The following is a 25,634-nucleotide window of genomic DNA, read 5'->3' as shown; positions in this document are numbered from 1 at the left end:
AGGTTGAATTATTATATATTTTTATTCAATGTTCCACAAATTTATTTTTCATATTATTTCATTGCGTAACTTTTTTGTTTATCAATTAATTTGTCGCCTTATATTTGTGAAGAAATTAAAGAGACTAAATTCACAAATCAATGATAACAACGAAGGTAGAAGTAAAAAGAAAAGCAGGATTTGTGTTGTGTGGTACACATCTCTGTTTGTGTTTGTTTAATCTAGCCACTGTTCCTAATTTTTGTCGTGTTTAAATAATTGCATAAATTATTTAAGTTGATTTTGCTGAAAATAATTATTAATTGCTGGTTGATAATAAGGAAGAAAAAGAAAAAGGAGTGGAAGGAGAGCCGTTGGATGAGAGAGTGCGGATTAGTGAGAGTGAGCTGGCTACTGGTTGTCGCGAACATCAATAATTTAATATGCGAAGAAAAAAAGAGATAAAAAGGAATGTGGAAAAAAGAAGAGTAAGGCGCGTCACATCACGTGTCTCAGTAGTCGTCTCTTCCTTCTGTCTCCACAACCGACACTTCCTGCACACAGAGAGAAGGAGTCACTGCAAATCTACTTTACCATTCACAACATTGCATTACGTTGTTAGATTAGGGATTGGGGATTGGTGACTGGGAAGTAGGGGTTGGTATCCGAAATGAGTATGTACGGTAGGGATCCGTGGGGAGGGCCGCTGGAGATCCACGCCACGGACTCCGCCACCGACGACGAGCGCAGCCGCAATCTTCAGGAGTTGGACCGCGCGGCATTAGACGAGACTCAACAGAGCTGGCTCCTGGGCGCCGGAGAACAGAAAAAGAAGAAGAAGAAATACGTAGATCTGGGATGCATCATCGTCAGCCGCAAAATCTTTATCTGGACACTTGGCACTCTCGCCGTCTCCGCTGTCCTCGCCGGTTTAATCACTCTCATAGTCAAAACCGTCCCACGCCACCACCACAAGCCCGCTCCTCCCGATAACTACACTCTTGCTCTCCACAAAGCCCTCCTCTTCTTCAACGCCCAAAAATGTAACTAGCCATTTCACCATTATTATTTCTTTATCGTAATTCTACTTTAATTGATTGGTTGATTTGGTTCCTTGTTTTGTGCGTAGCGGGAAAGCTTCCGAGGCATAACAACGTTTCGTGGAGAGGGAACTCATGCATGGACGATGGGAAGAAGTCTGAAGGTACGTCGAGTGCGATCAAGGATTTGATAGGCGGTTACTACGACGCCGGTGACGCTATCAAATTCCACTTCCCCAAGGCCTTCGCCATGACCATGCTCAGTTGGAGCGTCATCGAATACAGCGCCAAGTACGAGGCTGCCGGAGAGTTGGCTCACGTCAAGGAACTCATCAAGTGGGGAACCGATTACTTTCTCAAGACCTTCAACCACACTGCCGACACCATTAATTCCATCGCCGCTCAGGTTGGCTCCGGCGACACCTCTGATGGGAGCACCACTCCTAACGACCACTACTGCTGGATGAGGCCCGAGGACATCGATTACACCCGCCCCGTCAAGGAGTGCAGTAGCTGCTCCGATCTCGCCGCGGAGATGGCGGCGGCCTTGGCTGCCGCCTCGATTGTGTTCAAGGACAACAGGGCGTATTCGCAGAAGCTGGTTCACGGCGCCACCACGCTGTATGGCTTTTCGAGGAAGCAGAGAGGGAGGTACAGTCAGGGTAACGAGGCTTCTGTGTTCTACAATTCGACTAGCTATTGGGATGAGTTTGTTTGGGGAGGGGCTTGGATGTACTTTGCCACTGGGAATTCGTCGTACCTAAAGCTGGCTACCACTCCCGGCCTTGCCAAACATGCTGGCGCCTTCTGGGGAGGTCCTGACTATGGTGTCCTCAGCTGGGACAACAAGCTTACTGGTGCTCAGGTAATTCCTTTTGTCTTCTCCCTTCGTGTTTCCACTTATCTGCGACCTAATTAAGCTATTTGGTGTTTTTATCAATCTCACTTTAGTGACTGCATCACTCTGTTTTGTTTCTTTTTATTTTTATTTTTTTGTTTTGTTCTGACCTCATTACTTCAATTTCGACTCAACACCTCTAAGGTCAGTTTCAATTGTCAGCTTCTGTGCTCAGTTCCAATCAAGCAGCTCTATCACCAAAATCTTCTCATATGCACTTTTATCTTTTAGATTAGTTTTCTTATCTAACTTGCTAAAAAACGGAGGTGGCATGTTGATTCTAGCGGAAAAACTCAATTCATTTTTACATTTATTTTCTTCTCAAACAGCCATAGCTTCTGGTTAAAAGGGTTATCCAAATAGCTTTCAAGTATTACTGCATTTTCCAGAAATTTATCGTTTTTATTCACAATGCTTTTCAACTCAAAACTTGGGCCATTCTCATTACTTGTTTAACTTTAGAAGGTTCCCTTGCTTTCAACACCTCATGTGGACCATTTGATCGGCTGCTTCGTTTTGAATTTTTAAGAATTCCAATTCTGGAAATATGTTCAAGAGTGGAAGGGAAGTAACTTAATGTTCTGTCTTGTATTTAGGTTCTTCTGAGTCGATTGAGGTTGTTCCTGAGTCCTGGTTATCCGTATGAAGAAATTTTAAGGACATTTCACAACCAGACAGGCATAATCATGTGTTCCTACCTGCCAATGTTCACCAGCTTTAATAGAACAAGGGGTAAATAATTCTCCGACTTTCGACCTTTTTTCTGCGCAACAGGTTTTCCAACTATTGTTCTAATGAGAATAATGATGTCTTCTTCACCAGGCGGCTTGATTCAATTAAACCATGGTAGGCCTCAGCCTCTCCAATATGTTGTCAATGCAGCATTTTTGGCTGCCCTTTACAGTGATTATCTCGATGCCGCTGATACTCCTGGATGGTACTGCGGTCCCAATTTCTTTTCAACTGATGTTCTTCGAAATTTTGCGAAGACCCAGGTGTGCTGTTATACTCTTTTAAATCGTGCATGATGAAAGCTAATATCATGTGTCTGGGCTAATTTATTTTCCTTTTCTCTTTTCTGGGTGATTTTCTAGATTGATTACATTCTTGGGAAGAACCCTCGGAAAATGAGCTATATTGTAGGTTTTGGCAATCATTATCCAAAACATGTTCACCATAGAGGGGCTTCTGTACCAAAGAATAAAGTTAAGTACAACTGTAAAGGAGGATGGAGGTGGAGGGACACGTCGAAGCCAAACCCACATACAATTGTTGGAGCTATGGTTGCTGGTCCTGACAAGCACGACGGGTTCCATGATGTCCGAACCAACTATAACTACACAGAACCAACTCTTGCAGGCAATGCAGGTTTAGTAGCTGCGCTTGTGGCGTTGTCGGGTGATAAAAGCTCAGGAATAGACAAAAACACTCTTTTCTCTGCCGTTCCCCCAATGTTTCCAACGCCGCCCCCACCTCCTGCACCATGGAAACCATGAGGTGTTTGTCATTCATCATCCTCTTTCCCCTAAGTACCATATGTGACTTCAGTGTATTGATGATTTTGAAGATGGAGGTACATTAAAGCCAAGGAAAAGTGAAAGTAGTGCAACTAGGCCCAGTGAATCTTGTTTGTCTAAGAACAATCTTCGCCTTCAAGATTAGCATTAAAAATAGATAGTGGTACTTGAGACTGTCTTGTTTTTGTTTTTTTTTTTGTGATATACTTAGTATGTATGTATGTATCAGATCTTGAATTCTTTAAACTTGAAAACGAGCATAATGTAAGGAACACGTTGAACTAATGTTTTAGAGTAGTTACCTTACCCAATTTCTTTTTTCTTTACTAGTTTGAGGACTTTTTTTTTTCAATTTTGCAAAAGCTCGTTTGTTCTACGTGTGCTTACTCAAAATGCCACTTCATTCTTAAATAATTTATTGGTTGGTATAAACAATTGCTTCGTTTCCAACGAAGCAAGTGTGTATGAGAGTGCTTGAGGTTGGGACCAATTCCTCTAGACCTGCACATGCACTTGCCAATTCAAATAAAACAAAAATCATTGTATCAAAACCGGAGGCGGCGACTGGTAGCATTTCATTACTGAATGCCGTGCTGATTTTAAATTCCAACTTTAAAGCCGCTGAATGTTCTTTCATGTACTCCATCGAATCAGGTGCCATATGCTAGGGACTGATCCTCTTTCTAGTCTAGGACTGTGGGACATCATTTCCTTTTCATGCGGAAGTTGTGGAAATCATTATCCGATGAATATGGCATTACCATTAAACACTTGATAAGAGGCGTCAACATCTACAATTGAGCTTCCATGCTATCCCATCTCCCTACTGGCAGTGGCAAAACAGGAGTATCATACCAAGGTTCCAAACCATCGATACACTGTTTCACACGCATTTAAATAAACGACTAACACATTGTATGACAGCATAAGATGGTGATTGAGACTATAATGCAGTGTCAGTCAGTCAGCACCGGAACAGAACAACATAAGGATAGTTCAAGAGAGGTCACAAATTTACATCTGCAAGATACATGGTTCCAATTTGGAACTCAGACGTATTGCATAATACAATTCAATCAGTCCTTCTCAACTCTTTACATAAATCATTGTTGGCCTCTTTCTATTTTCTCCTTTAACCTGTTCTCAAAATATTGTTATTATATTACGACCCCAAAATGAACTATGGGAGAAAAGGGGTTGTCATATGAAAATCAAAAAGACATAAAAGGGAAAAATATTATGATTTATAAATGTAATTCAAAAGCAACTTGTTAATAAACGAGTCACGAAAATTTCGACCAACTAGGATGTTTAGGCCGTTCAAGGGGAAGCTTCTCCATCTCAAAACACCCCTTTTCAGAAACAGAGGTCACTTCCTCATTCAACCCTGTCAATTTGAGTTCATTGAGCGTTTTCTTTGCATAAACAGTGAAAGCAATAGTGGTAATTATTGCAATAATGAAAGAAATAATGTTGTATACGATTTCCACAGTAGTCAAGTGGTGCTTCCGGTGCTGTGCGTCAGCCAACGTCTTTAATAACCGACCACTGACGAAAAACAATAAGAAGTTAATGTGGGGTCAAGAATTATAAAGAAAAACACAAAAAAAATCCCGGTAATCATGGTAAGAAAAAAGAGTTTGAGTTAGAGAGGATATTTGTCTGGACATCTAACAGAACTCGAAAAGGTTTCACTCACTACTTTGTCTTCTAACCAGATAAGAATGGAGGAAATGGCAAGTGTCTTTGCAATTGCAATATATTTACAATTCCTCTTTCTTTCTACTCTTTTTCTTTAGGGAACTCATTAAGCCAATGAAGGACCCTAAATAGAAAGAAAACAAACCTGTAGATATAGATGAAAGCTTCTGGTACCATTCCAGCTACTGATCCACATATGTAGGGCCAAAACCTCATATTTGTGACTACCACAGCATAATTGAAAATAGTATAGGGAAAAGGAGAAACCCTAAACAGTGCAACGACTTGAAACTGATGAAACCAGTTCCCCTCCCCTGCCAGCCTAATCATTGCAGCATTCCGGGGCCATCTCTTTAACCATCGCTGGAGAATATAAAGGCAACAATCACAAACAAAAGGAAAAACTTAGTCAGAGAAAAAACAGCACAAAATTTAAGAAGACTGTTGATCATATAAGAAATAAAACGACTTACATGAATGCGGTCACGGAACGGTAGCCCAATTAAGTAAGGCAGGACCATCCCAATGGTTGTTCCAACCATTATTATAACGAAGCCAAGGCCATAACCAAAAATCATCCCGGTCAGCCACATGGAGGGGCCAGAAGGGATTAAGAATACTGGGAATAAAGCCAGAGAAGCAACAAGTATCATAGCAAGAACTGGACGGCCAAAGGCAGTAGCTTCCCATTCCATAAATGGGTAAATAACCTGCATATCAAAAATAAAATGATAAAGAATCAAAACATTAATTTAATCAAATATTACAAGCATCCATATGGAATGCATGCCATTCCACAAGACCTGAAATATAGAGTCTGAACTTGCTTTTAGGAGTAGCAAAGATGTCCATACTACAATGGTCTTTTTTAATATCATGCTCAGAAGTAACCTTAAAATGTCAGCGTTTTTGGGAAGTGAAAATGAAAACAGAAAGTGTGAAAAAGGAAATTCCTTCTGAGTTGAAGGAAAAGAGTCCATCTTATTTTGCTGCAAGATTTCATCCATGCCATAGATTGCACATTAAGTCAATTCATCTAGACATTTCCTTCAAAACATTTACCAAAAATACGGTAACTTGTTCGTTTGTGAAGCATAATTTAAATCAAGTTGGAGGAGAGCATGGAATTAGCAACAATAACCACGAAGATTGGCTCAGTGAAATCTTGATTACGGTTTCTAGATTATCTAATGTTGAAGACCGTCTAACTGTAACTGCTTTCATTTGTCATTAGAAAGTCCGCCTTGTTGTTGACGTTTCAAGCTCAGATGTGGGAGCACTTTTCACATGTCTTCTCAAACAGCTTAGACGTGTAACAATTGTTTCTATATAAATAAAACCTTTTATAAATTGTTTTACCCAATTGAGAATTGAGAGTTCGAGCTGTAACTTCGGTTAATAGTAAATATCAGAATGTGAATGTAGATTGAAGTTCGGTGACACTTTAATTGAACCACATTAATTTTTATGTGCTTTCTTCGTTACTTTTCTTTGTTAACGTTAACTTTTCTTGCGGGTTTCTCCATTATAGTTGTTATTCGTTTGTGTTTGGTAAATGATCTTGTGGGTTTATTTGAGCTATTTCCACAAAATAATTGAAGTAACATCATTTCCACAATAATATATTTCAGTTAGAAATATTATAAGAACACTGAGGGTGACACGGGATTGCCACGATTTAGTCAATATCAACGAATGCATATTAGCCAAATAACTTCAATACCGGTGCATTCTGAACAGAAGATGCAACTGTAGTACCTAAATAGTTGTAAAAGAAAGAGGAAATACCTTTTCAAAAAACAGTGGCACTCCCCATCTGATAAGAATAAAAGCAAGTATCACAATGACAACACACCATAAAAAGGATTTAATCCACCACCAGAAAGACTTTAATCTTGATTCTGGTCGAGGCAGCAAGATTTCAGATTCAACAGCCCTTGGTTCATCAGGTATGACCAGTCTAACATATTCACTATCCCCCCTCACACGAGAGCCCGAGCCTGCATGTTTTTCCAACACCTCTGATGATTCTTGTTTCATCATTGAGATGCCAGCAGGCTATAATAATAACAACAGAAAAAAAAACATCAGAATATAAGCACCAAACTGAGAGTGTGTGATTCAAAATTCAAAGTGCATATCTGATTCTACACTGAATAATTAAATTACGCAAGAACAGTCAGCAAATAACAATATATAAAAAAAGAGGGACACCAGGGATTCTATACGATCATTGCAGGCAAGTAGCATTCCCAATATTATGACAATAAAGCCAACTTAGTCAAATAACCCAAAAAGAGATACAATACAACGAGAAGATGTTGAACTGTCTTATAATTATATGCAGGTGCAGTATTAAGGATGTAAAGGTTTCAGAGATCCGATAGGATGCTCTCTGTTAGAATAAATCCAAGTCAGACAGGAAAAAAAAATGAACTACAGGAGTTATTGCCTGATTAAAATCATTTTAATCTTACGGGTGGAATAAGTTTTCTTCAACCATAATAGAACTTACGGTTGATGAACAAAACTAAATGCAGACAGCAATATTGATAGGTTTATAATGCATTTCAATCACAGATATCAGTAATCCCACGTCTTTGATAAATAAACTCTCAATTTTATATACCTTAAGAAACTGCACCTCTTGCTAGGTAATTCCAAAACACTATGTTTGAACTTGTAAATTTCCCAGAATCCACTCAATTTCCTAAGCAAAAATCAATTAATCAATTAAATAAATAAATATTCTGGTGTCGAAGTATCTGCTTGGAGACCGTGACGACAAAAAATATAAAGACAACCTAGAAATAATTGCAGCAACTAAATGGAACCCAGCTTCTAATTCTCCCAATAATCGATTGAATAACATTGGCATGCAAAAGAAAAGCGACAATGGATAGGGCAAGGATGATATTATAAACACAAGTGTTGAAATTGGTGAATTGGTGAATTGACGAAAGAAACATAATTATTTTGGAGGAATACCCAATTAAAAAACAAAGAAAATATATGAAAGTAGCTTTTGCGACAAGTGAGACAATGAAACGAACCTTGGGAGAAGGAGTTGAGCTCTGGCAATTAACTAACAGAACAGAGCAAAACAGAACAAAAGTGAAATGGTTATGGTTGGGTTGGGTGAGATTCTGAAAAAGATGGAAACGTCCCACTCACGCTACCATACTCATTAACCAACTAACTCCTTTTTGCCCCTACCTTACCTTTTCTTTTACAAATCTTTCCTTGTCACATTTCACCAACCATACAAACGCACCACAACCTTGTCTTTTTCTTTCATCTTTCTTGCATTACAAATGTAATAATGCATTGCAATTTGCATCCACTTTTTTCGTCTTCATCTATTTAGTTCTTTAATTTTCTAAAAGTTCAATAATCTTAATTCATTATTAATGTAATATCAAATTGTTAACATAATGTATTCGTTCGTAACATTAATGTCAATTACTTATATATTAATCCTACGGTTTAACTTGTCATTCTTAATAAGATAAAGATATAAACATACTTGTATATACGTAGTAGAGAATCTTGGCCACACACCTCTAAAATATTTTAATTTAAAATATTTTCACATTATTATAAATACGAGATTTAGTTACTTTAATTTATCATTAATATATCATCAAATCATTAACATAAAAAATCACTGTATATTTAGAGATATTAATGATAGTTATTTATACAGGTATAAATGTACGTAAGGCTTAAAAAACTTTAGTAGTTGCTTATATATAGATATTTTCTATTAATAATTGGATTGTTTATCAATAATGAAAAAATTTATTTGATAAAAAGATAAAAAATATATATATAATTAGAGGTCAAAACGGATAATCGGTTTGTCATTTAATGAGCCAACTCAACCTCACTCACTTATTAGCGACGTGAAAAAATTCAAACCCAACCCAACCCACCACGTAAATTAAACGAATTGACTCATTTAATTATAAGTTTTTTTAAATAAAAAATAAATATTTTTTATTTTAAATCTAAATAAATTTCATTCTAAAATGATGTTAAACTATAAAAACAATTCAAAATAAAAAAATATATCATATAATCCAAGCGTAATCCAAAAACAAATAAGTTTTTAATATTGATAATTTTTGTATCACTTCTCTATTTAAAATATCAGAATCTTCAATAGATAAATCTATAATATTCCTAATTTTATCCTTATTTACAATATAATAAAAGAATGTTAACTAATAATATTGAAACAAAACATAATAAATAATTCTTACTTCAGGTTCAATAGAGTTGAGTTCTAAGTAAATCGAGTTGAAAACTAACCCACATAAAAAATTTACATTTTTTCAAATCCAACCTAACTTAAACTTGTGGTATATTGAATTAACTCACGAATTATAGTTCATTTTGACATTACTTGTATAATTAAAATTTTACAAAGTTCAAAACATGTTTACAGAAAAGGTATATTTTAATTCTTTCAAAATATTAAAATTTTAAAAATTACATAGTAGGAAATGTAAACATAATTTTTTATATAATTATTTTATCATTTAAAGAAAAGTGGGTTGGCCCGCGTGATCTGAGATTTTGAAGTGCACGCGATAATGGGGTGACACGTGGATCTTGGACTATATACGAGGAAATGTAATAAACAATTTAAAATAGGTTTTAATATAAAGTCAAAAATGCACTTTCTGTGTAAAGGACAGATGGCAGAGGCGCTGAATTCCACGTGGCAACCCAAACTGAAACGGGCCATAAGCAACCAATGCAGAAACTATAAATTACGATTATTTGATATCTAATTAATGGTTTACAAGAAGAGAGCGTGGTAGAGACAGCGAAAGGGAATTGGGTCGATTGAACTGATGACAGAGGGTAGCAATCCAATATCTCCGGTGGACGGCATGGACGTGACCGGCGGCAGCAAAGAGCAGCAGGCGGCGGGAGTGGGGATTCTCCTTCAAATAATGATGTTGGTTCTGTCTTTCGTGTTAGGTCACATCCTTCGTCGCAAGAAGATTTACGTTCTTCCCGAAGCCAGCGCTTCTCTTCTCATTGGCTTGCTCGTTGGTACACTCGCTAACATTTCTCATACTCAAACTAGTATCAGGTCTCAATTCACTTTCTATTTCCATTCCTATTCTCTCGTTACTTTTTCTGTTTCTCTGGAACCTCACTTCCTCACTTTCTCTCCCATCCCAAACAGGGCGTGGTTCAACTTTCACGAGGAGTTTTTCTTCCTCTTCCTTTTACCTCCCATAATATTATATCCTTAACCACTCGCGTTCTTCTGCTGTTCTTGTTTGCTTTTTTTCCTTTATTTCATCACAATTACTTATTTCTTTCATTTCCTTGACCTTGCGCTTTCGCTTTACTCAGTCTGGCTTCAGTCTCTCGCCTGTAAGTTTTTATTTTCTTTCTTGTTGCATTCTTTCTTTTCAAATTGGTCTTTTCACTTTGCGTTCTTTGCAGAAACCTTTTTTCTCTAATTTTGGAGCTATTGTCACGTTTGCTATATTCGGCACCTTTCTGGCTTCCATTGTGACGGGTGTCTTAGTGTAAGCATTTTTTTTTTTTGGCATTTTTCATTTTTTCCATACCAGTGATTCTTTTCCTTGGTTTGCTTCTCTGTCCACAGTTATATTGGCGGATTGATGTACCTCATGTACAGATTACCTTTTGTTGAGTGTCTAATGTTTGGTGCACTGATATCCGCAACCGATCCTGTTACTGTTTTGTCCATATTTCAGGTCATGTGATTTACATATTGCTTTAATTTTTGTTTTTCTTCTATTTGCTTGTACCTCTACTGCATGCTACATACTCTTGTACCGAGTCTTCTCGCTTCTAAGGTTATGCCAATTGCTCCTGAATGCAACATGCTGTCAGTTGGGAAGAACCATTTTGGGTAACCGCTTTCTAGAGCTCTTCGGCTCCCTTAACCAATGCTTTTAAGTAGCATTTTATTAACTTGTGAAGGTTTAGGCTTTCCTGATTTCAATTCGACTACCCTGTCATCTGTTATCTTTCTATTTCACTTTAGTATTATAATATGTTATGCACCTTACATTTTGATTCGATTTGTTTCTGATTGCAGGAGCTTGGCACAGACGTCAATCTTTATGCCTTGGTTTTTGGAGAATCTGTTTTGAATGATGCAGTAATTTTCTATTACTACAACTTTTCTTTTTTACTCTTGAAAGTGAATCAATTGTGATTTAAACATGGATGGTACCACTTGCTGATCTTTTCCCTCTTTTATGTCTCTCCTTTCTCACCCCTAATCTACGCTGGCAGATGGCTATTTCTTTGTACAGGTATATGGAAATTTCTAAGTTTATATAAGATAACCTATCATTATTTTGACTCAAATATTCACCTTGCAGGACAATGACAGTGATTAAAAGTCATCCATCTGGACAAAATTTCTTCATGGTGGTTGTTAGATTTTTAGAGACTTTTGTCGGGTCAATGTCTGCTGGTTGGTTTATAAATCTTACATGATGTTCTCTTAATGCAGTGTTTATGGGCTTTAAAGATGACTATCCCCATCGACTGTCGTACTTTCCCTACCTATTCCCCCCAATTTTTGTGTCACTCAACCCCTTCTACTTGGGATTTAGATTAAAACGAAACTAAGTTTCTTATCAATTTTAATGGTTACATAAATCCTTATATTTGGTGAAAATAACCCTATTGGTGTCATATTATTAAAACATGTTAAATCTGTAAAAGGAGGATTCCGAAAGTATTTTTTATTTGTACCACTTAATGAAATCACATATATTATCAAAATTAGATGAATATCATTTATGATAGAAATTGATGCAGATTGGTATTCCAATTGTTCAAATGAAGCATTCAGACTCCAACTTGTTGAAAGGAGTTTGTCCTGTTTAGCAGAAGCACACATAATTATAATGGTACTAACAGATTTGGATCTACCTGTGGAAGATTGTTGTAATACTTTACTGATGAATAGTAATAGAAACTATTACTATTGGTGGAGGACACGAGAAATGTCCGTTGTGTGACGGACATGAGAAACTATTATTCCTGTTCTTGGAGATCGTATTGACTGTTTAATGTAGAATAGATTGTGTTCTTCACAACCCCGAGATGGTTGAATCTTTCTTGTGGTGACTTTTGTTGTTATCCTTGTCCTTCTACGTTTCTCCAATAGTCAGTTAAGGTGGGTTGTCACCTGCAAGAATTATGATACTCAAGTCAGTGAGGTCAAAAAGTGAGAAAATGGAGAATGATGCATACTTGGTTAGGGTTTCTCCTCCCCCTATACATACCACATTTATCACCCTGGTCATGATCATGCGAATCGCCGTGATATGGATTGATTTGTATCTTCATACACCTTGTTTCCTACTAGCAGTTATGTGATCATTTTGGGGATTGAACAACTGTACATGTGATGCAGGATAAGATTGTGCCAACTTATTTGTTGAACGACATTGGTGGGTGGCTTTGGGCTGCTCTGGGTGCTTAGTCATTAATAAGTATCCAAACACTTAAAGAACCCATCCTCAAAAGCTAGCTATTTAGGGGGGATAAAGCATTTCAACGAACCGATTAACCAACTCTTTATCAAGAGGTAAGTAACCAATCACTTGGAGAACCCACCCTTAAAAGCTAACCATCAAGGGAGGAGAACTAGATACTTTAATACTCTATTGAACATTTCATCCTACTTGATGTGAGAGCACCCCATAATACTCAAGTCCCTATTAGTTATCCTTGAACAATTGGTTCATTATACTTCCTACCATGAGAGTTTTTTATTTTATTTCAAATGGCTATGGTTATAACTCAATGGTTGTTAAATAATCTCTTACACTTTGTTTAGATGAGGTGATTGAAAGAGAGGGAGTGAAGAAGGAAAGAAAGAAAGAGAATTAAAGTGAAAGGTAGGGATGACAAATAAACCTCAGCAAGTATCGTTTGAACTCGAGGGAATGAGAATGTGTATGAGTAATACCTGTCTCCTTTTAAATTACTAAAATACCTTTAGTTTATTTAGTATTATATTTTGAAATTTTTGTAAGTATAATTTATTATTGTTATTATTTGATTATTTGATATTGAAGAGAAGAAAATGTGTGTCCTTTTGGTATTGAATTTTTCATAATATCATGTTTCCTTAGCTTTTTTTGGTGAAAAAAATATTTAATAAATATTTGGGTGGGTACAAGTATGTTTGTTTTGACAAAGATGTGGATGTGAAGCAAACTTCATATCCATCTCGTACTGGTCACGTGAATGTGTGAGTTTTTACTTTAGGGACAAGGATGGGTATAGTCAATCTCTCACCGCCCCCATTCCTCTCCATTTTTGTCTTTAATAGAAAGTGAGGTTGTTTGGATTGGTAAAGAAATGAAAAAAGAAAAAGTAAGATGATTTTATTAGAAAGAGAATCTAATTCAAAATTGTTAATTTTCAATATTCCTGATTTGGCATTTTTTTGGTGGCTCTGCAGGTGTTGGAGTTGGTTTTGTATCTGCTCTAATATCCTTTTAAATTAACGGTTATGCTAAACATGTATACATATATATGCAGCTTAGTAACTCTTTGGAGATTTAAAAGTCAAAATATAGTGAAACCTTAACTATCAATACCTATTTAAATATTCAGGGTTGGATATTGACAAGTAAGTATTTATGTTTCATTTCTTGGTTCAATATAACCAGGTCATATCTTGAAATTACTGATCTTTTTGTTCTTCAATTTAGTCTTCAGAACTTGGAGAGCTGTCTTTTTGTTCTTTTCCCGTATTTCTCGTAAGAAAACTCCTTGGACCATTTGTACATAACTTTATTGTAAAATTTCTATAAATTTCTTTATGCTGGTGCAAATTATTTTATTTCTCAGGTACATGCTTGCTGAAGGTCTTGGACTGTCTGGTATTGTATCAATATTGTTCACAGGAATGGTAATTGCATCTTTTTTTAATTTTATTGGTCATTTCATGTGTTTTAAAGCATTCTTATGCCTACTTTTGTGTTCATTTTAGGTCATGAAGCATTACACATATTCAAATTTGTCACGTAGTTCTCAAAGATTCGTCTCTGCTTTTTTTGAGTTGATATCATCATTAGCTGAGACATTTGTGTAAGGAGGATTTAATGGCAGATTTTCCCTTCTAGTTCAACATTACCTCTAAATGATGCACGTGAATCATTTTATCTAATGATCTACAGATTTATCTACATGGGCTTTGATATTGCTATGGAGAAACATAGTTGGTCGCATGTCGGATTTATATTCTTTTCCATTGTATCCTTTATTTGATCCTATAAATTTCAATTTTTGTGATCTGTACTAGCTTGATGTTTCATATTTGTCCTCCTTCTCAACTTGCTTGGTAACCACTTCAGATATTCATTGGAATTGCAAGGTATTATGCTGTAATTTCTATCGTCCCGAGTTATTGATGAGTGACATATGAGCTTGTCAGGCTTTTAGCTAGTTTGGTAAACTATAAAGACATGCATGCACTTTGACACCTCTGTGCTTAGCTTTCATATTTCTCCACGAAAATTTAAGTACACTGTTTGATCACTTTGTGCAGGGCAGCCAATGTGTTCTCATGTGCTTATTTGGTCAACTTGTTCAGACCTACCCGCCGACAAATTCCGCGAAAACATCAGAAAGCACTTTGGTATAGTGGTAAGGTTTCAGAATTTTGCAAATCCTTGACTATAATCTGGAAAGCTTTCTTGGTTCTGTCGATAAAATAGACTACCTTATTTTGGTGTGTTCTTTAGTGCCCTGTCTTTTTGTGTTGAGTTTTGTACTTTATGAACATGTACAGGACTTCGAGGGGCAATGGCTTTTGCCCTTGCTCTGCAATCAATTCATGATCTGCCAGATGGACATGGACAGATCATCTTAACTGCAACTACTGCAATAGTTGTTTTGACGGTAGGCTTTCTCATGCTTGTCATCAAATATTTTAATCTAATCATTAGTCATTACATTAAAAATAAATGCATGTGGAAGCAGAGTAAGGTCCTTTGCTATTTCACTCTTTTGAATCTTATTTTCACGCTTTATTCTGTTTCTGACATTCCATATCTATATTCCTATCTAAAAGGCTATTTGAAAAAAGAAAACTTTATGTAAAGCATGATATGTCATTTTTATCCTTTTTTAAATTGTCATTGCGTGCGTCTTTTCTTTCTTACCTCCATATATTTTCACTGCCACGCTAGATACAAGAAATTGTTATTCCGACTAAAATCATTTGGTACAATACACTATCCTACCTTTCTATTGTTCAAGGAGGAGTGTAGTTGCTTGCACACTCTCTAACACTTTATTTCTACCTGAAATTTATTAAAAATTACAAAATCATGAGTGAAACTTATTAATTAAGAAATGAGACTCAAAAAAAGAGTGGTTATAAAGGGTGTTTCACTAGCACTTTTATTGTGCAAATGTGGTTTTGTCTAGGCTTGGGGGAAATTCTCATAAATGCTTCATAATTTGGCTGTAACCAACTAATTTGGGTTTCTCCACTCAACATACGATTTGATTGGCTGATGTAGGATGTCCCATGAAAAGGCAATCTTAGCAGTTGGACTATTATTAGCTCCATCTTCAGATGCAAGAGGGGCAAAGAAGGTTGAGAAGGAAATCAACCTATAGAGCAGGAAGGCATCAAGAAACTTGAGGATTGTATTACAATAAAACATGAAAAGAAAGTGCAGGGATAAAACATCAAGGAGACTGAGTAGTAAACTTAAGGTTTATTAAAAAAAAAGTATTAAGATAGCACATTCTTGAATTTTCTGGACGAATCTTGATAAAAATGTGCAAGATCTGAATCCAATGTTAAGGAAACACTGTCAGCTTACTGATATGTAAAGATAAATAGACCATTCAAGAATCTCAGAGTGGGAGAGACAGAAATTTGGACATTTTCAATGGAGAATACTGTGCTAGTTCGATGGTGAATTGGACAACTTGATTGGAACTTCTGGAAACCTATACGGAAGTTTGGTCCACATTTATTTTTCTTCTTTAAATTACTAGCAGCTACCTATTCTTTTCACCACCTTTTCACAGTCCCTATACCTGGCTAGTTATTCACAATAAGGTTTGGTTACTTTATTTCAGGTATTACTGATTGGTGGTTCAACAGGCACCATGCTGGAAGCTTTACAAGTTGTAGGTAGTGACAGTCCTATCATCGAGAGTCCTTTGGCTTCAATTACCAGAACGGTAAGTTTTTTCTAGATGAGGTTCTTTGCTTATCAAACAGTAGAACCATCTATTCATTGTTGTTTCCACATAATTGCTTTCTCCCTGTGGAATATAGCAAGAAGCGCATAGCTGACTTCTGCTCGAGTGAGATGTGGTTGGGGGACTGCCTGAATTGAAAAATACTTAACACAAGTTTGAGATGGATTTTCTAGGGAAAATAATCGTTTCTTTTTTATCAAAAGATTTTATTTAAATCTTGTGTATGTAACTAGACTCTATATTTGTTGCTGAAAGTAACGGAAGCATGAAAATTGACTTGTGTTTTGATTATGCTCTTAAATGGCATATAAAATTGAAGTTGAGTCATTCCATTAGGGAAAACAAATCTTGATATAAACTCAATCCTATAAAACCATATAAAACCAATTTGTAAGTGAGGTTTGCGTCTATTTATGTCTTATAATTTGGTTATATCTTTAGTCAATGTCGATTACAAAAAAATTAAATAGTCAAGAGCTATGTACCAGTATGATCTGGAACCAAGCTTAAGTGTTAGATACAGGATATATGTAAAACTCTAAATGCAATTTAAATTCAACGAAATTACATTATTTATGAACTTTGTTGTGGAGTTTTATGTTAACTTCTAAATTAAATATTTCAACTGGGACTATGCATTTTATTCTGCCAAAGGATATGATAATTATAATGAATCTACTTGTTTATTTTTATTCTCTTTCAACTAACATCTTTGGTTTCATCCACAAGAATTTTGAGGGAACCAATGGTTATCTTTCTCCCGAAGATGAAGAATCATCATCAGGGAACAAAATCAAGATGAGGCTACAAGAATTTCAAAGAAGGTACAATCCGTGCTCTGAAATTGAAGAGATTGTAAATGTATGTTTACATTACTGAAATTTCTAGTTTTGATTTTTCTTTGCTTTTCTGTTGTAGTGCTGCATCTTTTACCGCATTAGATAAAAACTACCTCACCCCGTTCTTCACTAGTCAAAATGAAGATGAAGGTATGTTTGACTTGGCATTGATTTCTAATCAATATATGTAAAATTCTGGCGGAAGATTAAGAATTAGTATTTGGTGTTACTATATCTGACTTTTTGCTTTTTAATATGCTGATTTATGCGTCTTACTAGCTCAACAAACTAAGTCGTAGTCTTACATTCTAAATATGAATTACATTATTTTAAATCGGAGATTTCTCGGAGTATTTCTCTTGCTTACTTTTATCTGCTTACAAGCACAATTCTATCCCGTTAAAGAGTAAGCAGCAGCAGCAGCATCTTTGGTTGTTATCTTGTTTTTTCAATAGTTTATGACCATATTTTGGGCATTTGGAAACTAACTATTTTTTAACCTTTAAAATCTTGTTTTGTTGTTGCTGTCAAACTTACATTGCAGTATTTGATCCATATTATGTACGTATACTTCTTAGTGTCATAAAAAATTCCTCCTTTATACGATTGCGAGTTTTTCATGAAATACCTCAGTTGCGGTTGACATGATATCTTCTATTTGATGTTGGTGTGCACTATACTTGTTTGAATTTTATGAATTAATTTTACGCTTATTGAATAAATTTTGTTGACTCCGTATTTTCGCAACTTGGCCCTGGTCTTGGTCTTAACAGCTATGCCCCTGACTTTGGAGAACATGGGATTGGATGATGATGATGACCGCTACTCGTCATGATATTTTTGGAACAACGTACTCAATGATACTATGAAGGTTCCTTTTTGTACACACCTTGAGTCACATGCAATTTATTGATAACTTGGAGGAATTGTCATAATACAAGGATCATTCCAAGTTTCCAACTCACTGAATTCAGAAACTTACGTCAAGTAGGCAGATTAGGTTGGAAGACAGACATCTTATATGCTGCTTTAGTATTCTATGCTTTCAAGTTGATGACTATGGTTCTTTCACGAAGCTGGGGATTTGTAAACTTGATCTAACATACGTGTTTACTCACTCTAATATCGGTTGTCCAAGACTAAGCAAGCACATGATCTTCATATAAAATATTCGCGTTATTTGTTCTTTGCGGTTATCAAAATGATGAAGAGAATATGCATGTTGTACAAGTGATGATGGTAGAGAGAAATACTAAAATGTTTCAATTATGCTATAAAGTCCTTCGAGTTTGAAATAGTCTTCAATAGTCCTAGCATAATTGTATTCAAAAAGTTCATATTACCTTGTACATATTTTATTTATTTATGCTGGCTGACTGCTGGTCTTGTAAGAAGTCTAATGAATATATAATATTGTATGAAGTATTGCTGTACATGAACTTTATTTTAAAAACTGTGACACGTGGCCCGAAGATTTTGGACTGAGGTGGAAAGGATGAATGAACTCTGTCTATTTTTTATCTTAAAAAATATATTTTCAAACTGTATAATTTTGAAGTTAAAAATGACTTTTGAATTTTCAAAAGTTATTTTAACTTGTGGAATATACAATGACTTTTATTTGAAAATCATATTTTATTCTTGGAATGCATGTTCATGCTGTGTTTGATTTGAAGATGGATGTGAGAAGAGAAAAAAGTGAACGTAGGATTGTTTGGATCAAAGAAAAAATTATGAAAAATGAAAAGATTTGAGATTGAAGTTTATGAAAGTTAATGAATGCTATATGATAGATTTGATAAATTAAAAACAAATGTTTAAATTGATAAAAATAAAAAGATACTGTTTTACTTAGTCATAAAAGTAGTTTAAAATAAAATATAATTAGTATTAATTATAATCAAATTAAATTTTAGTTATTATTGTTATTATTATTATTATGGTTCTGAATAAGAACCATAACAATTTAAGTAAGAAGCATTACCAATTAAGTATTCATTTGGAGACCCTGAGTGATAATGACCCTGAGTGAATACCAATTAAGTATTCACTTAAGCATAGTTCGAGCAATAATTCAACACCCAAGCAAACCAACAACTATGCAAAATTTCATAATAAGTTTGACAGATATTTTGACATCCATATACCTCAAATAGTTTACTATAATTATTATAAAAATACGTTCTGGACTAATGAATCCATAACTCTGTTTTCTATGATAATTTTTTAATCCGGAAGGAAGTTTTCATAACTCGGAACCATTATAATTTTAATGAGGGTAAGCTAGGATTTACGGATATTATGGGGGTGCACGAAGAAAAAAGAGAGCTGTCGGATGAAACAGCCCGCAATAAGAGGTGAATTGTATCTATAACCTTTTATGAAGCATGAATAAGCCCACCTAGAGGGATCTGTGGAAAATGAGTACCACAAAAGGCACTATGGTACAAATTTAGCACACATTCATCTATGGCAAAAGATATTAAAAAATTAAAAATAGAAATAAAAGGGTAAGAGATAGGAAATCAAGGTTATTTAAAACAACGGAGTTTATGTAACGACCTTATCATCCTACATTGTATGATGAAGCATGCCACCGATCATTTTTTTCAGTCAAGTGGTGCCACAATTCCTAGACAGAAGAACATAAACTGTAGGAGCTTATAGACAAGGGGTATGCAGTCAAATTTACACGCAGTCGAGATATTTATAGTTTCTCCGCCGATTGTACTGAAGAAGGCTTCCATAGGTGCGATCCCAAACACCAACGAAAAGTGATTCTGTGTCAGGGCTAAAAGATACACCAGAGATCTCCCCAAAAAAATCGATCTCCTGCTCCTTCTCGAACCCACTCTTTACATCATAGACATGCACAAAGTCAGCTGGTTCGGCCATTGCCATGAATCGCCCATCAGATGTGAACCTTATAGAACGTATAGCTCCAAGGTTGCCCTTAAGCACAGCAACAGACTTTGACAAGTTCCTAACGTCCCAAACACGGCATGTTTTGTCTTGGTTACCGGTAGCAAAAATGTGGCCATCAGGATGCCATGCAGATGCAAATGAGTAGTCCAAGTGTCCAGATAAAGACTTGACAGTCTACAAAGAACCAAAATTTAAATAATTTCTAATTTACCCATACACCGCACATAAGGAATTTATGAAATAAATCAACAGAATACACCACCTTTCCAGTTTGAGAATCCACTAGTAATCCTTCTGGGTTGTCTCCAACAATCACAAGCAGTTTCGCATCTGGGCTCAATGAAGTATGCTACGGCCAGAAAGGGAAACAAATTCAGATAATTTATTCTATCTATTAGAAGACGGATATCATATTTTCCGACATTGGCAGTGTGCACAGTAATGAGAATGCAGAGTGAAAAAATATATATGTAGACATGCTTTCAATTCTATCTCCTTTTTAAGCTTAAAAATTTCCCCATTACTATTCTACTATTCTGTTTGAAGTTTCCTTAATAATAGTAGAGCTCAAAGGTTTGTCAAGTTAAAGTTTCATTTGGTGTCTCCCCCTGAACCCACCCACCCCCCTTCACATAACCTCCTTTCTCCACCCCATTTTCATATTTTTCTTCCTTCCATTCTCCCCACTCTTCTCTTTCCATTGTTTCAAAACTCCCTACACCCATGAGACAATATAAGTATGGGGAAGGTGATTTGAGTTTAAAGAGAAACACCCATCCCTCAAAAATCTCTATTAGAAGCTCTTCCAAAGTAAACCCATAAATCGATGTGATCATTTAGAACTTAGATTAGTAATCGGTTTCCTTAAATATTAGGAATCTTGTTATTTCCTTAAAATCCTAAGCCCTATAAATTGGGGGATTTGGTGACTTTCTTTGGTGTCTATCAACTATAATGCAGCTATAGGGATAAATATAGAAGCAAAAATCTCTTTATTTTGAGTTGTAGGTTCTACCATTGGATATACTAACTATACAACTGTGATGTTGAAAAGTTACGATAACTACTATGTATGAATTACATGATTCCTAGATGAACTATTAAAACATGTTTATGCCAAGGGGCCTAAGCTATGATGTATGGCTGTGACACTTGATTGTTGGTTTGGAGATATACATACATACACACATATATCTATATAGTTTGTATGGTTTGTGAATTAGCTTTATTTTCAGGCTGGCCAGGGTAGGTTAACTATAGACAATTTAGTGTGTGCGCTGGCAACACTCCATCGACGGGCTTTTGACACCCCAACCATTAACGGATTGCGGACTGACAGAATTACTAAACTGCTTTCAATAAGAAAAAAACAAATCCCACATGGAAATTTTATACAAAATTAGAAACTTGACCAAATAAAGACTTACATTTACAGGCCAAGAGAAGGAAAAATGCTTGGAATGCTGAAATTTTTCCATGTCAAAGTCTCGAACTCCACAGTCATTATTCGAAGCCATGAAATGAACAGCTCCACTGAGATATCAATTAATTGTTAGCATCCTTTGTGACCAATAATTGCTAGCACCATATGAATCAATAAAGATCCAAAATAAACAGAGAAAAAAAAAGAAAAATAGTGAAATGAACAGCTCCATCGAGATATCAATTAACTGTTAATATTGTTTGTGATTAATAATTGTTAGCACCATATGAATCATTAAAGATCCAAAATAAATAAAGAAAATAAAAGAAAATAGTAGAGCAGAGAATCAAGACCTTGGATGCTCATATATCTCAACAGCATTTGTTATTGCATTGTCATCATAAGTAGTTCTTGAACAAAAACTAACCCCCGGTCGATCTATGTACTGCAAGACAAGATGTATCATTTAATCAGTCAAGAACTTTAAATTATATGGAATGAAAACAAAGTTCAAATGATTGAGAATGAATTCATATTATTCAGTTTGGCTAGTCGGTAATTGTTCAATTAATCATATCCATTTTAAGGCAAAATGATTTCTATACCATTTAAAAACAATGTAAAAATCTAACAAATATATAGAGTATAAAATTCGTAATCTTGATAGAACATCCAAAGCAAGAAATAAAATATTCAGTACAATAAATAATAGTGACCAAGTATCCTGCATGGTGTGTAGCAATAGTGCGTCCAAAATAAACAATGACAAATACTAAACATATAAGGAACAAGAATGACAACTACAACCCCCATAATAGTAGAAGTACCTTGCAAATAAGTTCTCCTTGAAAACCCCCAGCAATCAACAAATTATCCCGCACAGCCAGTGTACTAATCTGTGTCTGAGTAAATCCTTCCAAAAGGCTTCCAGGATGTTTCTATCACCAACAGGCACAAACGGCTTAATTTCATTTCTAGATTCTAAGTGATTCTTTTGATAACAAAGGATTGCCTAAATGATTACCTCGCATGGAGCTACATGCCCTGCTACATTCAGTATTTCTGATTTCTTGGAACTTAAAGAAGACCAGTGTATAATTGAGTAACTCGAAACAAGATACACATCATGTTTAGATGTTGACCACACCAAATTCCTCAACTGCAAATGACAGATTGGAGGTATCCCATTAACATAAGTTAATTCATTGAACATGGCACGCTGAATTTCAAGGAGGTAATAGTCTAATATTTATCGCATCATCTGAAGTCATTCAATAGAATTCATTAGTATATAAACGTACTTGGAAATGAAGTATTGTTGATTTCACAGATCTAGTGTTTTGCCAGAAATCATAATACTTTCCTCCCTTATCTGTTGGTGAGCATTCCTGTAGGCAAGAGATGAATAGATGTGAAAAAGATAAAAATCCCTAAAAAGCATTACTCAAATGCCACAGAACTCGAGTAAAACACAGTATACCTTTTCTGACAGTTCGCCTGATTGAGGTATATTTTCATAATTCTTGTACTGTTCTAGTCTAGTTTGTCTATACTTCTCACGACTAATGCTCAGTCTATCCCAAGGTATACCTTGAATATCCTTTCCTTTCCTAGCTTCTGCAGCAGTGGTGTCTGTCATTCGATTTTCCTGCAACGGAGAAGCAAGAACCCGCAACCCAACAAGGGCAATCAGAAAGGAAAGATTATGTCAAAGCCATTTCATAAAATTTTACTCATGTAATCGTAGATGAAGCACATAAGACAAAACCAAAAGGCATGAACATTTTACTTATGAGGGGAGACCAACCATTGATTCATATTCATCATCCTCATCGGATTCGGACTCTGAATCACCAAACACTCTGCCCCGAAAATATATATCATCTTCTGCATCCGCCATTTCATTATCGTCAGCGGCATAATCCATTTCGTCCCCCTGTTGTCGAGCCATTGTTCCCTATGTTACCGATTCCTGCTAAACAAATGGTGGGAGGTAAAAATCAGAAAACTCGTCAATTTCACCCCGTACGAAAATATACAAACAAACACCCAATGTCACATAACCCTGAACTAAAATTTGAATTTCAATTCCAAGTATGAAGATGATACTCCCGGTCTACGAATAGTGACCGGAACAGGAATAACAAGCAAGCAGTAACCTAACCCTAAAAACGTGAAACCTTAAAAAAAAGAATTAAATTCTAAAGCTAACCGACAAAGGAGTTGTCAAGAAGTGGAAAATCATGAGCAAAACAATGCATGAATTTGCAGAATTCAGACAGGCGTTAATGCGTAAGGTGCAGAAAGGTTTTATCTTCAAGTTTCGAGACGATGAATTGTCGAAAGAAGGCCTCAAAATAAAATAAAATAAAATAAATCTTGATCGAAAAATAAAGGAGAAGAATGAAGAAACTGCATAGAGAGAGGTGAAGGTGGAATTGGGAAATAGAATAGAAGGTACAGAGACATAGAGTTAGATATATACATATGTATATATATATAGAGAGAGAGAGAGACCTTAGTGTTGGCGAATGGAAGAAGAAAAAGAAGAAAAGAAAAGGAGAAGACCTTGAATTGAATTGAAATGAGAGAGACAGATAGAGAGAGGATCTGATTTGCGTTCACGATTGAAGCACATTCCTAGGATATATAGGACACATCTCCAACTGCCACTGCGAGTTCTTTCTTCCTTGTTCCTTTCTTTTTATCTTTCTTTAATTAATCTTTTAAATTAACTGCCACTGCGCGTCTTCCTGTCTCTTCTTTTTCTAACTTTTTACTTCTTCTTTTTTGTTTATTTATTAGTGGACTCACCACACTGCTGTCTACATTTTTATTGGATGCTGCGTCTGTTTGATCGAATAAATCTAATGTAATTAATAAAAAATTAAACTATATTTTTTATCTTCTTTCTATTATTTATTGTATATTTTTATACTTTTTTGTTAGATTTTTATACTTTTTTATTTTTTTATTAATAAATAATCTAATTCTCTAACAATGTTAAGGCATTTAGTTGAAATTGAATAAAATAGACACTAACAATGTCTAAATAAATTTTCCTTTTTTTCAGATATCAATGTTGTATCAACCTTCTACACTGTTAACAAGGCATTTATTCCATTTTGCATTTTATTTGTAAGTATGAGATTTTTTTTTCCTTTTAATATTTATAATTATTAATATGATTTTTTTTGTTAATTACTTGGTAAATGTTACATATTGATTTTAGTCTTATTAATATAAAAATAGGAAAAACACATGTATTTATTTTTTGTATGATGATTAAAAACAATAAATTTATTGTTGTTATTTTTAGTATTATAATTATAAAGTTAAATATAGATAATATTTATAATTTTATTGTAAATAATTTTTTATTTATTTTGAAAATACTTCTGTAATTAAAAAGTGGTTAAATTTAAAAAATGGTTAAATTTTATAAAATTAATAATATAATTATTCTAATTTAAATGTTAGAAGTTTTGTCTTATTGACTAAAGATCAAACGAGTTAATAATATATATGGGTGAAAATTTTATTTTTGTAAAATAAAATTTATCATATAAATATATAAAAATATGAGTTAAAATTTATCTTAATAAAATTTAATTTTTTTAAATTATTATTTCATCTGGATTATTTTCATACCATTTTAAAGTTCACCAATAAAGTTAAAAAATAAATGTTTGACACCAAAACATCACTCTATATATAAATATATATTATGCTATAATTATTTTGCAAATTTTATAACCATTTTTATAATTACTTTTTGAAATTATATATTTCTATAAATTTAATAATATTTTTTACTTTAATAATAATTAGAAATTTGGATTTAATTTTAATTATTATATAATAAAAGCGAATGTCATGTATATTTTTAATAGTAAAATTTGAATTAGAAATACGATGTAAAATTATATATTTATAATTTTATCAATTAAGTCGCAATTTTAATAAATTTCGATTTTAAGTCGTCTGATGTTACAACTCGAATCTTTTTATTGAAAATATTTAATAAACACGTTGTATTTAATGAATTTTATGAAGACA

The 25,634-nt window shown here is 34.8% G+C and overlaps 4 protein-coding genes across 16 annotated transcripts; 2 read left to right on the top strand and 2 right to left on the bottom strand.

Moving 5' to 3' along the window:
• The first annotated feature begins 449 nt into the window (after positions 1-449).
• On the top strand, positions 450-3,740 carry LOC108344226 (endoglucanase 25). Its single transcript, XM_052871920.1, has 5 exons — positions 450-1,022; positions 1,109-1,884; positions 2,514-2,649; positions 2,740-2,912; positions 3,012-3,740. Exons 1-5 carry the CDS (start codon positions 650-652, stop codon positions 3,411-3,413), a joined length of 1,860 nt encoding a protein of 619 aa, XP_052727880.1. The 5' UTR covers positions 450-649; the 3' UTR covers positions 3,414-3,740.
• On the bottom strand, positions 3,613-8,326 carry LOC108344208 (uncharacterized). 4 transcript variants are annotated; one of them, XM_017582682.2, is made up of 6 exons: positions 8,189-8,326; positions 7,765-7,845; positions 6,924-7,193; positions 5,609-5,845; positions 5,281-5,498; positions 3,613-4,982 (listed from the first exon to the last, which is right to left on the bottom strand). In XM_017582682.2, the coding sequence occupies exons 3-6, from the start codon at positions 7,176-7,178 to the stop codon at positions 4,718-4,720; spliced, it is 975 nt and encodes a 324-aa protein (XP_017438171.1). In that variant the 5' UTR covers positions 7,179-7,193; positions 7,765-7,845; positions 8,189-8,326; the 3' UTR covers positions 3,613-4,717. The 4 variants fall into 4 exon arrangements, with proteins under 4 accessions (XP_017438171.1, XP_017438174.1, XP_017438165.1 ...); XM_017582685.2 differs by lacking the exon at positions 8,189-8,326 and adding an exon at positions 7,940-8,131; XM_017582676.2 differs by lacking the exon at positions 7,765-7,845 and having other exon boundaries at positions 8,189-8,317.
• A 1,627-nt stretch (positions 8,327-9,953) lies between these two features.
• Positions 9,954-18,410, top strand: LOC108343144 (sodium/hydrogen exchanger 6). 5 transcript variants are annotated; one of them, XM_017581276.2, is made up of 21 exons: positions 9,954-10,242; positions 10,339-10,398; positions 10,508-10,532; positions 10,605-10,690; positions 10,771-10,882; positions 11,230-11,292; positions 11,430-11,449; positions 11,519-11,613; positions 13,621-13,649; positions 13,760-13,791; positions 13,874-13,921; positions 14,013-14,073; positions 14,155-14,252; positions 14,342-14,417; positions 14,519-14,538; positions 14,713-14,810; positions 14,956-15,065; positions 16,263-16,367; positions 17,118-17,212; positions 17,307-17,377; positions 18,001-18,410. In XM_017581276.2, the coding sequence occupies exons 1-21, from the start codon at positions 9,998-10,000 to the stop codon at positions 18,060-18,062; spliced, it is 1,611 nt and encodes a 536-aa protein (XP_017436765.1). In that variant the 5' UTR covers positions 9,954-9,997; the 3' UTR covers positions 18,063-18,410. The 5 variants fall into 5 exon arrangements, with proteins under 5 accessions (XP_017436765.1, XP_017436847.1, XP_052727879.1 ...); XM_052871919.1 differs by having other exon boundaries at positions 10,015-10,202; XM_052871917.1 differs by lacking the exon at positions 10,339-10,398 and having other exon boundaries at positions 10,070-10,202; positions 10,512-10,532.
• Positions 18,411-19,745: 1,335 nt separating this feature from the next.
• LOC108323879 (uncharacterized WD repeat-containing protein C2A9.03) lies at positions 19,746-24,290 on the bottom strand. 6 transcript variants are annotated; one of them, XM_017556683.2, is made up of 10 exons: positions 24,144-24,290; positions 23,383-23,547; positions 23,056-23,223; positions 22,877-22,963; positions 22,600-22,734; positions 22,403-22,513; positions 21,929-22,020; positions 21,580-21,685; positions 20,415-20,501; positions 19,746-20,326 (listed from the first exon to the last, which is right to left on the bottom strand). In XM_017556683.2, exons 2-10 carry the CDS (start codon positions 23,524-23,526, stop codon positions 19,916-19,918), a joined length of 1,341 nt encoding a protein of 446 aa, XP_017412172.1. In that variant the 5' UTR covers positions 23,527-23,547; positions 24,144-24,290; the 3' UTR covers positions 19,746-19,915. The 6 variants fall into 6 exon arrangements, with proteins under 6 accessions (XP_017412172.1, XP_017412173.1, XP_017412178.1 ...); XM_017556684.2 differs by having other exon boundaries at positions 23,383-23,550; positions 24,144-24,281; XM_017556689.2 differs by having other exon boundaries at positions 23,383-23,550; positions 24,093-24,258.
• Between the last annotated feature and the right edge of the window lie 1,344 nt (positions 24,291-25,634).

This window comes from Vigna angularis, chromosome 1, assembly GCF_016808095.1.
Source record: "Vigna angularis cultivar LongXiaoDou No.4 chromosome 1, ASM1680809v1, whole genome shotgun sequence".
NCBI lineage: Eukaryota > Viridiplantae > Streptophyta > Magnoliopsida > Fabales > Fabaceae > Vigna > Vigna angularis.
This window is presented reverse-complemented; position numbering and strand designations above follow the sequence as displayed.

Bases quoted from the DNA above. Each gene is read 5' to 3' on its own strand.
- LOC108344208 (XM_017582682.2), bottom strand. From the start codon at position 7,178: ATGATGAAACAAGAATCATCAGAGGTGTTGGAAAAACATGCAGGCTCG. The intron at 5,846-6,923 runs GTATTTCCTCTT...TTTGATATGCAG, and splicing joins TGCCACTGTTTTTTGAAAAG to GTTATTTACCCATTTATGGA. The intron at 4,983-5,280 runs GTTTGTTTTCTT...GTTTTTCGTCAG, and splicing joins GCTTTCATCTATATCTACAG to TGGTCGGTTATTAAAGACGT.
- LOC108344226 (XM_052871920.1), top strand. From the start codon at position 650: ATGAGTATGTACGGTAGGGATCCGTGGGGAGGGCCGCTGGAGATCCAC. The intron at 1,885-2,513 runs GTAATTCCTTTT...TCTTGTATTTAG, and splicing joins ACAAGCTTACTGGTGCTCAG to GTTCTTCTGAGTCGATTGAG. The intron at 2,913-3,011 runs GTGTGCTGTTAT...GTGATTTTCTAG, and splicing joins GAAATTTTGCGAAGACCCAG to ATTGATTACATTCTTGGGAA.
- LOC108343144 (XM_017581276.2), top strand. From the start codon at position 9,998: ATGACAGAGGGTAGCAATCCAATATCTCCGGTGGACGGCATGGACGTG. The intron at 13,792-13,873 runs GTAAGTATTTAT...TCTTCAATTTAG, and splicing joins TCAGGGTTGGATATTGACAA to TCTTCAGAACTTGGAGAGCT. The intron at 17,378-18,000 runs GTATGTTTGACT...TGGTCTTAACAG, and splicing joins TAGTCAAAATGAAGATGAAG to CTATGCCCCTGACTTTGGAG.
- LOC108323879 (XM_017556683.2), bottom strand. From the start codon at position 23,526: ATGGCTCGACAACAGGGGGACGAAATGGATTATGCCGCTGACGATAAT. The intron at 23,224-23,382 runs GTTGGTCTCCCC...TCTCCGTTGCAG, and splicing joins ATGATGAATATGAATCAATG to GAAAATCGAATGACAGACAC. The intron at 22,021-22,402 runs GTACTTCTACTA...CTTGTCTTGCAG, and splicing joins AAGGAGAACTTATTTGCAAG to TACATAGATCGACCGGGGGT.